The sequence below is a fragment of the Gymnoscopelus braueri genome (genome assembly GCF_963280865.1).
Source record: "Gymnoscopelus braueri genome assembly, chromosome: 9".
NCBI lineage: Eukaryota > Metazoa > Chordata > Actinopteri > Myctophiformes > Myctophidae > Gymnoscopelus > Gymnoscopelus braueri.
In genome coordinates, this window is record NC_137610.1 from 54,308,360 (window position 1) to 54,324,603 (window position 16,244).

At 41.5% G+C, this 16,244-nt stretch overlaps 1 protein-coding gene across 1 annotated transcript in view; it reads left to right on the forward strand.

The window, feature by feature from the left end:
• Positions 1-16,244, forward strand: part of ankrd27 (ankyrin repeat domain 27 (VPS9 domain)) — a gene marked incomplete at its 3' end in the record, with an annotated part of 58,252 nt that overhangs the window by 12,519 nt on the left and 29,489 nt on the right. The window contains exons 3-12 of the mRNA XM_080437285.1: positions 712-822; positions 2,501-2,830; positions 5,335-5,394; positions 5,498-5,551; positions 6,549-6,614; positions 6,735-6,811; positions 7,856-7,977; positions 10,662-10,740; positions 12,854-12,995; positions 13,821-13,913. Of these exons, the coding sequence (XP_080293411.1) occupies positions 712-822; positions 2,501-2,830; positions 5,335-5,394; positions 5,498-5,551; positions 6,549-6,614; positions 6,735-6,811; positions 7,856-7,977; positions 10,662-10,740; positions 12,854-12,995; positions 13,821-13,913 (1,134 nt within the window). The remainder of the gene's footprint in view (positions 1-711; positions 823-2,500; positions 2,831-5,334; positions 5,395-5,497; positions 5,552-6,548; positions 6,615-6,734; positions 6,812-7,855; positions 7,978-10,661; positions 10,741-12,853; positions 12,996-13,820; positions 13,914-16,244) is intronic.

Sequence of the window (16,244 nt, forward strand, 5' to 3'; positions counted from 1 at the left end):
ATACGTATTTTTCAAAAAAACTGCTAGGATTTAGAAGACATTTGTAGAATCCCCCCAAGAAGCAAAGATTTGAGTTACAAATGTTTGCCTTAAAAAAAAAATATATATATATATATTCAAAGATTTGCACACATTTTCATGATTTTCAAAAAATAGCAGAACAGGAGGCGACCTAGTAGTATAGAGCAGGGGGTCTGTTTTCAGGCTAAGGACCCCCTAGCTGAGAGCGAGATAAAGCAGGGACCCCCTACTCTATATTGTATAAAATTGTGTTTCAGATAAACGTTTGCTGCTCTTTTTTCCCTCTACACCTATAACTCTTTGCCAAAAATAGCCGATCTACAAGCTCACAACGCCTCGCAGCGCGAGGCGTTGTGAGCTTGTAGATCTGCTATTTTTGGCCAAAGTTCTCCTTAGAAAATGGATGCTATGGTTCAAGTGGTTCATGTAAAAAAAAAATATATATCATATCACAAAGATTTGGCAGACCCCCTGTAGTAACTCTGAGGACCCCCTAGGGGTCCCGGACCCCCCTGGTGAAGACCCTTGGTATTAAGAGACTTAGGTCTCCAGTTAACTAAGTATAGGGTTTAAGACTTGCGGTTAAAACTCAGAGCAATGGAGCCTTTCTTTTAGGGTTTGACCACGGGATGCACTGCTCTTAATCGTCTCTTATTTGCCTCCAATTATCGATGTGTGTTTGTTGGCCAGGTCTTGGTGCCTCGCAGCGGAAGCCTGAGCCCAGGCACGTACACATCGCTCCAGTTTGACAGCTACGTTCTGAAGCCCGTGGAGGATGGGTATCAGACTCTGGATGGAAAGGTACGTCCGTTTATGGTCTCTAGTCCAGTGGTCCCCCCCCCCCCCCCCCCCCAAAAACAATCCTATTTGAACTGGGGACCCCCCACCACCCTGACAAGCACTTGGAATTGTAGGAGTTGAGGCGTTACATTTAGTTTGACTTGGTTCTACAGATAAATATTGTGAAAATAGCCGATTCTACATGCTTGTGGATCAGCTGTTTAGAAAAGAAAAAAAGAAAATCAAAACGTTTCAATTATTTCACAATGTGGCCCATGTTTGACCAGTTTTATAGTATAGTTTGTTGATTACTTTTGATACAGTAATGGTCTTTTTATTTTTCATTTAAAAAGGTCATAAAAGTCCTTAAAGGAGAAATCCGGACATTTTAAGTGTTATCTTTGATGTGTCGTTACTCACCTACCGACGTAGAAAGTGGCGTTGTTTTTTTCCAGCGATTCCCCTGTCGTCATTTTTAATTTAATTTAATTAATGGGAGCGCGTGGCTAAGGGAAATTCGTCTATTATAACCGATGCAAAGTTATTTTTTTCTCTACTACTACTCATTGTAGAGTCTCAGGATACTCAAACATGCACTGAAAGTCCCTGAGAAGCTATCGCTGCCGAACGAGCTAACGCTGGTTGCTTGTTTCTCTCCCAGAACCTGGCAACTCGGTGTTGCCAGGGAGAGAAATAAGCAAACAACGTTAGCTCGTTCGGCATTAGCGATAGCTTCTCAGGGACTTTCAGTCCCTGAGTAGCATAATGTAGCTCCCATTATGCCAACGGAGGGGGTCGAAAATATGACGACAGGGGAATCGCTGGAAAAAAACAACGCCACTTTCTACGTCGGTAGGTGAGTAACGACACATCAAAGATAACACTTAAAATGTCCGGATTTCTCCTTTAACTCTCTCAGTGCCAGGCCCGAGTTATCCCGAGTTTTAGGGTTATACCCTCGGTGCCAGAACGAGAAATCCAGAGTTTTTATTTATTTTTTTATTTTTTGGAAAAAAGTGTTCAGAACCCAAGATATCATTATCTGAAGATTTGCAGCTCCATCCACTCTTTGTTTAACCTATAACTGAAAAAGGCTGTATCTCGCTTCCTAAGCACTTTTTTTTTCTTTGAAAAAAAGAAAAGAAAAAAGTTGGCAAAGTTCGCATTTTTTTTTAAATTTCATTGGCACTGAAAGAGTTAAATGGTCGCTTTACTGTCATCTGGGGACCCCGCTGCAACACAGGCCCCCACCTGCAACAGTTTGGCAACAGATTTCAACAGTAATAAGGGAGCATAAGGCAGTAGGGAGTCAGTAATAAGGGAGCATAAGGCAGTAGGGAGTCAGTAATAAGGGAGCATAAGGCAGTAGGGAGTCAGTAATAAGGGAGCATAAGGCAGTAGGGAGTCAGTAATAAGGGAGCATAAGGCAGTAGGGAGTCAGTAATAAGGGAGCATAAGGCAGTAGGGAGTCAGTAATAAGGGAGCATAAGGCAGTAGGGAGTCAGTAATAAGGGAGCATAAGGCAGTAGGGATTCAGTATTAAGCGAGCAAAATAAACTAATTTTACTCGTGTTTTATTTTGTATTTCCGTTCATTAAAATGTTAGTTCAGTTAAATGCAGTTTTCCCCCAGTTCTAGTTTTTGGTTATTTCGTTAAGTTGTAGTTAAACTATAAAAACCCTGTGACTGTGCCACACAGGAAATAAGCATCCAGAACCGCCAGGTGCTCCTGAGGGCCGGTTTCCCCGCTCCGGCTGCCGTCTCCATCCTGTTCGAGGAGACCTTCTACAACGAGAAGGAGCAGAGCTACAGCATCCTGTGCATCGGCCAGCCGCTGCACACCGACCACAGCCCCGAGGAGGACGCGCCGCCGCCGCCGCAGGAGCCCCCTACCGCCCCCTACTGTCTGAAGAACGTGGAGGACGTCAAGGAGTTCCTGGGCCGCCACACCGACAAGCTGGACAAGATGGTCGCCGCCTTCTGCCTGTCCTTCAGGGAGCACGAGAGGAAGGGTCTCCGTCATCACATTGTACGTCGATTCATGACCGCGCACGCACACACACACACACACACACACACACACACACACACACACACACACACACTAGAGCAGGGGTCTTCAATGTTTTTCAGGCCGAGGACCCCTTAGCTCAGTGGTTTTCAACCCTTTTCATGCCAAGGACCCCTAAATTGATATACATTTGGCCGCGGACCCCCATCTGAAAATGTTTTGTGCCAGGGACCCCCAGAAGTAAAGATTTGAGTTAAAAATGTTCGCTTTAAAAAATATATATTCAAAGATATGCACACATTTTCCAGGATTTTTCAAAAATAGCAGATCTACAAGCTCATAGCGCGGCACTCGGTGCCGCGCTATGAGCTTGTAGATCTGCTATTTTTGAATAGCCAAAGCTAGGTGGTTAAAATGATTGTGAGGCTATGTTAAAGGTAGGGTAAGTGATTTTCTTTGGTTAAAATAAGTGTTAAATAGCTCTATATTCTGATAGTACTCATTGCTATAGAGTGTTTGTTCAGTAAAAGGAGTCTCCTTGTCTCTCCAGCTCTTTATAAAACAGAAAATGCATTTTTGTTTCAGTTTCAGTTTCATTTCCAATCTTATCCAATCAGGACAGAGAACTCAATCAGGATATAGATTAAACAAGTGAAATTAGAAGTGATGACACTAAGAAATGAGCAGACAAAATTGGAACTGGAACACTATAAAAATGAAGCTTAAAAATGTGTACTTTCTCCTGATTGGCTGAGATTTTGACACCTACCGAAAAATGTATTTTCTGTTTATCAAAGAGCTGGAGAGATGGGGAGACTGAACAAACACTCAATGGCAATGATTACTATCAGAATATAGTGCTTTAACCTTTTAACAAAATACTTTTTGTTTTAACCAAAAAATATCACTTACCCTACCTAAATTAGCTGGGGACCCCCTGGTACCCCATCCAAGGACCACTGGTGGTCCCCGGACCACTGGTTGAAAACCACTGCCTTAGCTGAAAGAGAGATGAAGCACTACATATTGTATAACATTGTGTTGCAGAAAATAGCCCATCTAGAAGCTCACACCACGTTGCATTGTGGCGCGTTGTGAGCTTGTAGATCGGCTATGTAGCGCCAAAAGTCCTACACTTTTAGGCACTACTGGTTTGCCAACGGCTAAAAGGATGTTTCCACGTGTGCTCAAAAACTGAATTCCAAACCGTCCTTTGAGTTCCTACGAAACAGGTTTATTCTCCGTCACTGTCGGCGTACAAAATAATAAATACAATTAAAACTTAACGCACGGGAATATAGCCCCACGGCCCTCTCAAAAACTGCGTGCCTCTGCCACAAGCAACCACCTGCGCTTGATTGCAGACCCTGTTAAGTACCTACGCAAACTTGACAGCGCTCCACAGACGCAGTGACGTCATAGAAAAGAAGGATAAGGATAATTCCTTTTAACTCTTTGACTGCCAGAGTATTTTCATAAAGTACTCTAGTACCCTAGTGCCAGCAATTTTCGTGTTTTTTTATTTTTATATTTAGAATTTTTTTCATGAAAATAATTGAAAGACGCAGCACAAATCCGCCACTAGAGAGCAGCACATGACAGCTTGATCAGGTCGTTGGGTCACTGTCACCCTTCTTGGGAGATTAGACAGGGAAAAACATGAAAACGGATGTGACGTATTCCCAGATTGTCTGATCGGACAAAATTACGATGTGATACACGACGGCGATGACTGATCGTCACCCAGACCATAGATTATAGAAGAGAACCTGTCCGTTCGTTCGTTATACAGTGTGAAAAACCGTTTGTTTACCTAATCTGGACGAAAATGACCGGGGGAAAAGAATCAAAAACCGGAAACGGAACCCAGGTCATGAAACCGGATGCAGATGTGGGTGAAGTAAGTGGAACTCGAAAATAATATTGAATTTTAAGCAGCATAGCGCGATCAGAGATTAAACAATGAACGTGATTCCAACGCGTCAAACGCGTCAATGGCGTGGGTGGATTAAGTAGTAATTGACGCGTTTTCGAGTCAATGGCGTTTATAGAGTTAACAGGACGTTCATGAAAGTCCTTGCGGGCTTGTTTCCAATGAGGGCCTGTGAGCAATTAGGGGTTAAGAGTCTTGCTCAGGGACAAATTTCATTTCATCGACACATATGCTGGCGTGGCCTGGAATCGTACCTGGGGCAACCAGGGCCTCTGGCTCCCTAGGCGGGCTCACTAACCACTCAGCTATGGCCGCCCCCTAGAAACAGAAATCATATGGCTCTTACAGGCTATTTCCGCTGTTTTTGTTAAATTTTGAAATATATTACTTTTTTTTAAAGGTTTCCTCTATAATGCCATGCCCACAATAGGTGCGCCAGGTTGAAAGTTTTTTTAATTTTGGAATGTTTTCATATTTATGGACCATGCAAAAATCACAGTGTAAAACAGTTGAGCACTGTTTTTCACGTTGCTTGCAGGAAGCATAAATAGTGTGTTCATTCATTAAAATGTTTTCCTCTTGCCTTCAGGACTCGGTGAATGCCCTTTATACTAAATGCCTTCAGTGCCTGTTGAGAGAACCTCGCCTGGTAAATATGAACACTTAACGGCAATAAAGAAATATATGATGTATCATATTAATAAACTATTTAACCACTCATGACTTAACTCTGATTTCTTCCTCCCTGCCAGAGACTTCTGGCCAAACAGGAGCTTCAGATGACTCTCCTCAAACAAGCAGTGGAGGTAAAACAATGGAATATTGGTTACCACTGTTCATTTTGTCTAAAAACTATGAGGAAAAGTGTTTGTCGACTACCTTTTTAACTGACGAAAACTAAATAAAAACTAAACTATGATAACTAAAAACTATGACTAAATGTATTGACAATTTTGTCAACAAATAAGAACTAGACTAAAATGTTAGAGAGGGATCTAGTGGAGAAGAGACCCAGTAGAACTAAGACCTCCGAAAATAGACGATCTACAAGCTCACAACGCGTCTGTGACGCGTTGTGAGCTTGTAGATCGGCTATTTACGGCCGCCATCAAGGCCCGCCAACATAAACTTTACGCGACTAAATCAACTGGTAGATTTAGTTGACTAAAATCTTTTGATATTTAGTCAACTAAAACTAGACTAAAAGTACAAAATTAAAGATCGCTAAAATATGACTAAAACTAAGTGGAAATTATTTCAAAATGTGCTGTCAAAATTAACAGTTACCTTTTTAACCCATTGAGACCTGAAGCCGATTCTACATGTCTCCTAAATCTCAACAGTATTCTGAAAAACGTATGTTTCTATATCAGTGGTGCTCCATCTTTTTCATGTCAAGGACCCCCAATATGATATGTATTTGGCCGCGGACCCCCATCAAAATATTTTGTTCCAGGGACCCCCCAGAAGCAAAGATTTGAGTTAAAAATGTTCGCTTTAAAAATATATGTATTCAAAGATTTGCACACATTTTCACGATTTTTCATAAATAGCAGATCTACAAGCTCATATCGCGGCACTCGGTGCCGCGATATGAGCTTGTATATCTGCTATTTTTGAATAGCCCAAAGTGTAAAATAATGCTTTTTATCTCAAATCTAAAAATGACAGTTCCAGGTCTTAAAGGGTTAAATGAGCTCAACTCTACTGTTTTGTCTCATCTGCATGAAAGTTTACTGTATCTATCTGTGTTGATGAAAATAAACATGTCTTCTCTCTCCACCCCCCCCCCCCCCCCTATAGATGTATATTCATCATGGTATCCATGATTTAATCTTTAACTTTGTGGGAACGCTTGAAGCCAGCCAGGTATTTGTTTAGTTTTTTTATATTCTTCACATAAACCGATAAGTCCTTCACATCAGGAGGACCAACCTGGTGTATGAAAGGCTGATCCCAGAGCTGTCCTTATGTCCCCCATCATCACAGGACGCCGCCTTCAACAAGACCGCACGAGGTCTGCAGGATCTGCAGCAGAAAGACTTGGGGGTGAAATCTGAATTCAGGTCTGTTTGGTCTTTTGTGTCCTAAACCAGTGGTTCTCAAACCTTTTTGTGCCAAGGACCCCCAAATGTATATGTATTTGGCCGCGGACCCCCATCTGAAAAGGTTTTGTGCCAGGGACCCCCAGAATAATTATTTTCGATTTTTTCTAAAATGTTCAAAAATAGCAGATCTACAAGCTCACAGCACGTCGTCGTGCTGTGAGCTTGTAGATCTGCTATTTCTGAACAGCCAACATATAAATGGATAAAGTGGTTAAAATGATTGTGATGCTATGTTAACTACTTTTGCTGGGGACCCCCTGGAACCCCCCCGGACCCCACTTTGAGAACCTATATGTGCTAAACTGCGTTGTAGGAACGTGCGTATTTGCAGAGATTTGCTGAGAGATGTCCGTAATGTTTTGAACTGCCTCCCAGAACAAGCCAAACACTGAAATAATAACCTTCCTATGCTTAGGGTGACCATTTCTTTAAAAAGAAATAAAAAAAAGGGAACTTTTATCACTTAAATCCAAAAATAGCAATGCGTTATGAGCTTGTAGATCCGCTATTTTTGCTACTTTTTACAATTTCTTAGATTTTTATTTTCACCTGGATGGGGGACAATTATTGTAGCGCTTAGCACACCTAGTAATTAGACCTACTTTCTCCCACGGGGGAAATTCAGTTTTCAGCTTTACCCAGCTGATGGCTGCCCCCTGTCCTATCTACACTGTATACTATCAATAAAGGCAGAATAAAAAAAAAAAAAATATATATATATAAAAATAAAAATAAAGAAGTGTCTTGCTCTTGCTGGCCTGGCCTGGGACTCGTACCTGGGACAACCAGGGCCTCTGGCTCCCCAGGCCCCAACTGTGGTGAAAACCTGGACAGTTTGGTTCTAGTGAATGTTGAACACTGGGACATTTTAGTGTTTTAGAGATATTTGTCGGGACTCGGGACATTCATCTTGAAAAGCCGGACAATCCCGGTCAAACATGTGGTCACTAACCTAGCATTTACTGTTTGTTAACCACTATGCTGTCTTCTTCATTCCTCCAGCATCAACATTCCCCGGGCCAAGAGAGAACTCAGCCAGCTGAACAGCTGCACCTCTCCCCTCCACAAGCTGCTCTGCCTCAGGAAGGTTGTTCTCACCATCATGCAGTCCCCCAGCCGCACAGGTACAAAGAAATATACTGTAGCACCTCTATCCAAAGTGCCTTACAACGTGCATTACGTTCACCCGTTCACCCTGACAAAACCCTGATTTCTTCAATGGTCTGGTGGCGTAGCCTCGCTGAGCATTTGACTGCCGACTTCAACTCCCCGTGTTTTGAATCCCTCTGCCGGCACTCTTTTTCCGACAACCGCGGACTATTAGTCGATAAAGTATAGTTTTGGGCCGCGACAGAGGCGCACAGTCTCAAGCGAAGTTCGTTTGAGAGAACTCAGCGCCGTCCGAGTTATGTACCGATAGGCACAGAATCGTAAATCATGTTTTGGGGCGAGCGGTTGCCCCAACTGCCACTCAAAGTGACTAACTGGCCAATCACAGCGCGTCTCGCTGCATTTCACTTTCACGCCTCCCTGCCTCAGGCTGCGCTATGCGCTCTCATCAGTGCAGTGTGTAGAGTTCAGAGATCCCATAGCCCGGAGGGAACGGGACTGTCGGCTGACACTGTGATTGGTCCGATAAAACCCACACCCCTGTTTCAGAGCTAAACAAAAATGTTGATAAAGCCATTTCATAAAAAAAAAGTCAAACACGGTAAAAAAAAAATCATTTTTTTTTAAAATAAAATAAAAATACAATTCCCTCCCAAAAAAAGATTTTGCTCAAATCGATTATTGTATTTATTTATAATCGATGAGTTCGATTAACTGTTGCACCCCTCACTCCCAACTCAGCGGTATCTCCTCCTACTGCCTTCCATCCATGCTGCTGACAGCCCAACTCCTCACCATGTTGTGGGTAATGCAGTGTGACGGTGTGAGCCCACACAGGCACAGTAGGCCCACTGTCACATCCCAGTGTGTTGTTTGTCCAGTTTGTTTTGGAAATCCAAGCTCTGCGGTCCCTCACAGCAACTCACAAGAAGTGGAACCATCCTCTTCCAATTACCTCTGGCCAAGCGGCCAATCATCCAATTAAGGGCCTTGTCAAGGAAGGACAGAGGGAGAGTGTGTGTGTGTGTGTGTGTGTGTGTGTGTGTGTGTGTGTGTGTGTTAGCGGAGGATCCAGACAAGACAAGACAGAGTGCCGGGGTTCCAATGTTATTATAGTTAATTTAAAACTAACAAAGTAATGAAAACGAGATGTGAAGAAAATGTGTATTTAACTGAAGGCAAGGTACAGTACATAGTACAGTACATAGTACAGTACATAGTACAGTACAGTCCAACAACAAGGCAATGTGCTGTACACAGAACATCAAGCGAAGGAAACACAATGATGTGTTTATTAGTGTGTCCTGAAACTGTATATTGTGGTTGGGCAAAATGAACTGAAAGTAACTGAAATCATAGAGAAAATGTCCTTAGTTTTCATCTTTTAGTCCAGTTATAGTGTTTTGGGTGGATAAGATTTTTTTCCTCCAGTTTTTTTATCTGTCCCAGTTTCAACTGTGAATACATTTCTTTAACACATTGGGTGCCAGCATTTTATAATAACTGATTACGTTCAGTGCCAGAAATCTCACCGTTGCGCTGCGCTGTGCTGTTTAAATCTGTAGACTCCACGACCAGCGATCCATGAAATAAAAAGCATGCGTGTAGGTTGCGCGATGCTCCTGGCTAAAGCCTGAAACAACAACATGTCTCACACGAGTCACCATTGCGGAGCGATCGCGCATCGAGAATGACTCGTTTTGCCCACTCTAAAAAGTTAAGGAGATACAGAGGTTTTTAGCAAGGAGATGGGATGGGAGCCAGATTTTTTGGCACGGTGATCCATCTGTCCCTTACTTCTTAGAGTGTTCATGGGTGATTCCAGGGCTGCGTTAGCCCCCCCCCCCTTGTGGAAAAAACAAAAAAACAAAACAAAACGGTAAAACAAACGTATATTTACGTTTTTTAGGATTGTTGGCACTCCGCGGGTGTATTTGCAAAACCGTAATATTATGGTTTTGGCACTCAATGTGTTGTGGTATGATGTTTTATTGAGTTTTTTGTGCACAATCCTTTTTCTGACCTTTTTGAATTTTGCCTCTGACAAAAAATACCCCATATTATATTATATCGTCTCTGTCGGGTAGGAACCTCATTATGTCCAAAACTGGTACTTTTCAGGATTCTAATAAAAGATTAGCAAAAGTAGCAGATCTGCAAGCTTTGCCCTGCGTTTCGAGCTTGTAGATCTTCTGCTTTTGTTGTTTTTGTGTGACGCTGTAGTATGATCGAGTAGGGCGTTAATTTATGAAAAAACATAAACAGTCAATATGGAGATAAGAGGTTTCTGCCCGACAGCAACGATATTCAATACGGCCAAATACATAACACTTTTGAGAACCACTGATATTATAACAACATACGTTATTTTTTCTAAAAACTGTTAGGATTTAGAAGACATTTGTAGAATCACCCTGAAGCAAAACATTTTTGTTACAAATGTTCACTTTAAAAATACATACATCGTGGGTCTTTGAATATATATATATATATTCAAAGACCCACGATTTCCCACGATTTTTCAAAAACAGCAGATCTACAAGCTCATAGCGCGGCACTCTGTGCTTGTATATCTGCTATTTTTGAATAGCCAAAAAAATCTTAAAATGTCACACGGATGCGTTCCCGGTCTTAAAGGGTTAAAGGCACATTTTGAAATGCTAACAAAGCTGATTGAGGGTTTCCCTTTCTTTCTCAGTCAACATAGAGGCCATGTGTGCGGATGACCTCCTCTCAGTCATCTTGTATTTGCTGGCCAAGACGGAAATCCCCAACTGGTGAGTACGCAGTGGTGGAAAAAGTATTTTAATGTTTTACTTAAGTAGAAGTATCAATACTGCAATGTAAATGTTTTGTAATTATAATCCAAATCTACAATGTAACTAGTAACTAAAGTTAGTTAAATGTAGTGGAGTAAAAATACAATATTTGGATCCGAGATGTAGTGGAGTAGAAGTAAAATAATTTGAAATTGGAAATAGTCAAGTAAAGTACAAATACCTCAACATTGTACTTAAGTACAGTACTTAAGTAAATGTACTTAGTTACTTTACACCACTGCATTTACATTTAGCCACATCAACCCTGCCTTCCCTTTTTTGGGCAAATTTTCCCAATTTTGAACATTATTTTACAATATTTTCAAAAATAGTGAACATAGCCAATCTACAAGCTCGCAACACGTCGCATGGCAACACGTTGTGAGCTTGTAGATAGGCTATTTTTGCTATTTGTCATACTACAAAGTAAATGAGGCTTACGCTGTTAATACTTCGAACCTTGAGCTTGAACATCCATTAAACACCTGCTCAGTTGATCAACGTACAGTAGTAGATTTTCTTTATTATTATTATGGTTATTGAAAGATATCGTAGAGAGCTTTGTGTGCCATTTAGCTTATTTTATTAAAAAATGTTTTATATAAAATAATGGGGCCAAACAATTCTAATTGTTTGGCCCCATTATTGAAACTTTAACACCATTATTGAGACGTTAACACTTAACTCTCTCACTGCCAGACTTATTTCTGGCTGCGTTTGCCCACTGCCAGCATTTTTTTACATTTTCTTACCTTTTTCAAGTAGTCACTAGGGCTGACCCAAATAACTCGAATATCTTTTTTTTTTTAATCGAGTAATTGGCCTTTTTTTTTTATTTGATATTTTTTTCTCCAAACATGTACAAATGCAAAATATAAGGTGCTTACCCGCTTGCCCCAAATGTTAACTAGGTGTCCGGAGTATTTGTGCAATGTATTAGTCCATATTTTTCAATAAAGAAGTGTTTTAATCCCGTATGTGGACGAACGCCATTTCCCCCCCTCGTTTAATTCCTGTTTACATTGAGTGTAATTCTGACTTTCACCGGATGCGCTCCGTCACTACCGCCCATTGGGAACTTCCGACAGAATCGGTCACAGACGGGATTTAAACACTTCTTAATTGTACATGTTTCACAAATGCCGGTGTGTCTTAAGTCTATCTAACCTACTGAAACTTTTGTTACACTCATTACAATAGAATGTTTTTTCTCCAGTGTGTACACGCAGGTGGGTCCTAAGACTAGTTAACTGACTGAAACTCTTGTCACACGATTTACAGTGGAAAGGTTTTTCCCCAGTGTGGATACGCTGGTGTGTCTTAAGACAAGTTAACTCACTGAAAGTCTTGTCACATAGTTTACAGTGGAAAGGTTTTTCCCCAGTGTGGATACGCTGGTGTGTCTTAAGACAAGTTAACTCACTGAAAGTCTTGTCACATAGTTTACAGTGGAAAGGTTTTTCCCCAGTGTGGATACGCTGGTGTGTCTTAAGACAAGTTAACTCACTGAAAGTCTTGTCACAATATTGACAGAGGAAAGGTCTTTCTCCAGTGTGGATACGCTGGTGTTTCTTCAGACTTTCCATCTGACTGAAACTCTTGTCACATAGTTTACAGTGGAAAGGTTTTTCTCCGGTGTGGACACGCTGGTGTCTCTTCAGGTGGACTTAACTTACCGAAACCTTTATCGCACTGTTTACAGATGTGAGTTCTTTTTTCCCATGTAAATCATCAGATTTTCCTTTACGTCTCCTGGTCGAGTTAAAATCTCGGTAAACCGTTGATGACTTTGAGATTTCCGCGTGTCTGGTTCTGCTCGTTTCCGGCTGGTTACAGAGCTGACTATTTGCTGACGGGCCTCTGAGCAGATACGTCCATTCCTCAGCGTTTGGCGGTTGAGGTCACTGATATGGATGGAGATAAGAGGTTTCTGCCCGTCAACGACGATATATTTTTGGGGGGTTTCATATATTATAGATGGGGGTTATCACTGCCACCAGAGCTGAATCGATGGGAACCTCCCTGTGTTCAGCTGTGCTATAAGAGGTGTAACCAAGAGCTCTTTCTGTAGGATGGCCAACCTGAGTTACATCAAGAACTTCCGCTTCAGCCACTCCAGTGGCTCCAGCAAGGATGAGCTCAGCTACTGTCTGACCAGCTTTGAGGCCGCCGTGGAGTACATCAGCCAGGGCAACCTGAGTCAGGAACACACGGTGGGTCACACGCACACACACACACACACACACACACACACACACACACACACACACACACACACACACACACACACACACACACACACACACACACACACAGACACTGGAAGGCTTGGTTCAATTCCTTTCATTGGCGGGTCATACCATAGACTATGGAGTAGTGTTGATTTTGAGAGCAAATTTTGCTAAATTAGTTTTAGTCATAGTCTTTTGAATCAAATTCCATTTAGTTTTAGTCATATTTTAGTCACCTGAAATGTTTTAGTTTTTGTCTAGTTTCAGTCGACTAAATATCATAGGATAGTCGACTAAATCTACAGTTGAATTTAGCCGACTAAAATGTATCGTGGCGGTGCCTTGATGGTGTAGTAATGGCTGATTTTACACTTGGTTGCATGCTGAAAATAGCAGATCTACAAGCTCACAACGCAGATCGGCTATTTTCAGCATGCACACCCTAGACGCAACCAAAAATAAACATTTTAGTCTGGTTTTTATTTAGTCTTAGTTTTAGTCATCATAGCTTAGTTTTTATTTAAAATTGTATTTCAGTTATTTGTCATATCTGCCCTGTGCAATTTTTTGAGAAATTGAATTTGTATTCATATGTTCCAATGATCAATGCCCAAGAACACAATTCAATCGCAATTATTTGTATGACAATTAATCGTCTTAACTTAAGTGACAGCCTAATAAGCTGCTTACTGACACAACAAACATCAGCGTATCTTTTTGTGGCAATGAAAGGACATTGAACTTGCCAAGAACAGCCACAGGTTCATGCCACTACTAGTCAATGCTCTGGACCTCTTCTCCTTGCAGGGCTTGGGGGACCTGAAAGACAAGGCCTTGTTCAGGCAGAAGATGAGCCTTCTCTCCCAGAACGCTGCTACCCCCATAGACTGTTTGTTTGAGGTGAGTCCCACAACGCTGCTATAGAATGCTTCTAGAACCCGGCACAGCGGGCAATATGAGTAACTTACTCCCATGCCTCTCAGAGAAGGAATGGATGGCTCAAAATGATCAATAATCATTGTTGGTCCCCCTAACTTTTCACTCCAGTCAGAGCTTAGTAGCTTATCTTCCAATGTCACGCATACCTAGACCTAGAAAAGGTCATTCACGCCTTCATTTCATCACGTTTGGACTTCTGTAATTCTTTATACTCTGGCCTCTGTAAAAAAAAAAGCTATTTCCCGCAGGCCCGGATTGGACGGTCTGGCACTTCTGGCAAGATGCCATAGCTGGGCAGTCTGGGGCCGCGGCCAAGCCAAGAAAAAAGAAAAAAGAAAAACACCCAGCCCTGCACCGGGCCCAGCCCCTGGCTTAACGCACGGGCTGTAGGTGCTTTAGCACAGGGCAGGGGGCGGGGGGGCACCAAAGGGCGTGGAGAAAGTGAAAGAAGACCGAACTATCGCCGACATTTAGCTCTTAAACTGCCAGGGTTTTTCAAAAATAGTACTCAAAAACTGCCAGCCGTTTACATGGTAAAACATATGAAAATTTTTATTTATTTTTCCGTTTATTTTTTAACATTGAAGTGAATGGAGCAGCAACTTTTTGGAAAATGTTATCTCCTGGTTCTTTGTGACGAACGGAAAAACGGAAAAACCAAAGAAATAAAGAATAATTTTAGATTTGTTTTTATTTTGTTTTTGATTTAAAAAAGAAACGTTTATAAAAAAATGTTGGCAGGCAGAGAGTTAAAAGCAGCGGCTGCTCCAACTGGTACAGAATTCAGCTGCCAGACTACTAACCAACACTAAGAAACGTGATCACATTACATTACACCCATCCTAGCTGCACTGCACTGGTTTACCTGTTAGATTCGGAATAGATTTTAAGATTTTACTGATAACTTTTAAAGCCCGGCAGGGACTGGCCCCCGGCTACGTCAAAGACTTGCTGCCCCCCTATGGACCTGGGCGCCGCCTTAGATCCACGGGTAAGGCTCTCCTTAAAGTCCCCTCGTCTCACCTCGTCGCCCCGGGGCGATCGGGCTTTCGCCGTCCGGGCGCCCACGCTTTGGAATCAATGCCCCGCCCGTAGAGCTGAGGCCAGCTAAATCAGTGTCTTCCTTTTTTTCTTCTGTTTTAGCCTTTTGTTTTCAGCTTTTGTATGATCAGTTTTTAATTGTTTTTTCTTCTCTGTTAATTGTTTTAATTATGTTACCTATTGATTTTATGTGTTGCTTTTATGTACGCTGTTTTAAGCTGTGTGGTTATTATGCTGCTCTTTTATCTGTAAAGCACTTTGTAACCTTGTTTGGAAAAGCGTTATATAAATACATTCATTATCATTATCATTCATTATCATTCATTATCATTCATTATCATTATCATTATCATTATCATTATCTATAAAAAAAATAGCAGATATACAAGCTCACAGCGCATCACTTCGTGCCGCGCTGCGAGCTTGTACATCTGCTATTCTTTTAATTGTGTTTGAAAGATTTTGAATAATTTTTTAATTTTTTAACACAAATCTTCTCTTCTGGGGGACCCTGGTCACAATATGGAGGCCAAATACATCATCATTTTGGGGGTCCTTGACCATAAAAAGTTTGAGAACTACTCCTTTAGAAGGCATTCGTAGAATCGGCCTCAGGTCTTAATGGGTTAATGGGTTATGTGCTGTTTTGTTTTTCAGCTATTTTAAATATAGCCCATCTAGAATGTGAGCTTGTAGATCTTTTCAAGTGTGTGTCCGCAGCCAAATATACATACAGTATCAATTTGTGGGTTCTTGTCATGAAAATGTTTTTTTAACCACATCCGCCATGGTTCCTACGATTACAATATAATGTTTGCAGTTGTTGAAATATAAAGCGGTTTACCTGAAACTCTTAACGCACAAGGACACTTTGGTAGAGATTTGGGTTGTGTAGTTACCATGCCAGGATGTAACTGCTAATATTGGGGAGATATCTTGCTCCGTTGATTAGACATTGATATTCCAAAAATAATTATTCTCCTCATTGACTTACATTGCACAGCAAAACAGCTCTCAAAGCCACTCTTTTAGGTTTAGCTTTTTGTTTTTTCTGTTATGTGGTTATGTATGTCTTAAAATGGTATAAAATAGGCCTTAAGTGTTTAATCAGAGTTGAAAAGCCCAGCAGGTGGTAAATTACCTTTAAACTCTGCAGCAGTTGAATATGTCTTTTAATATATTCCCGCTTCAAGATGGGTGTATTTTATTTAAACACTGTGTGTGTGTGTGTGTGTGTGTGTGTGTGTGTGT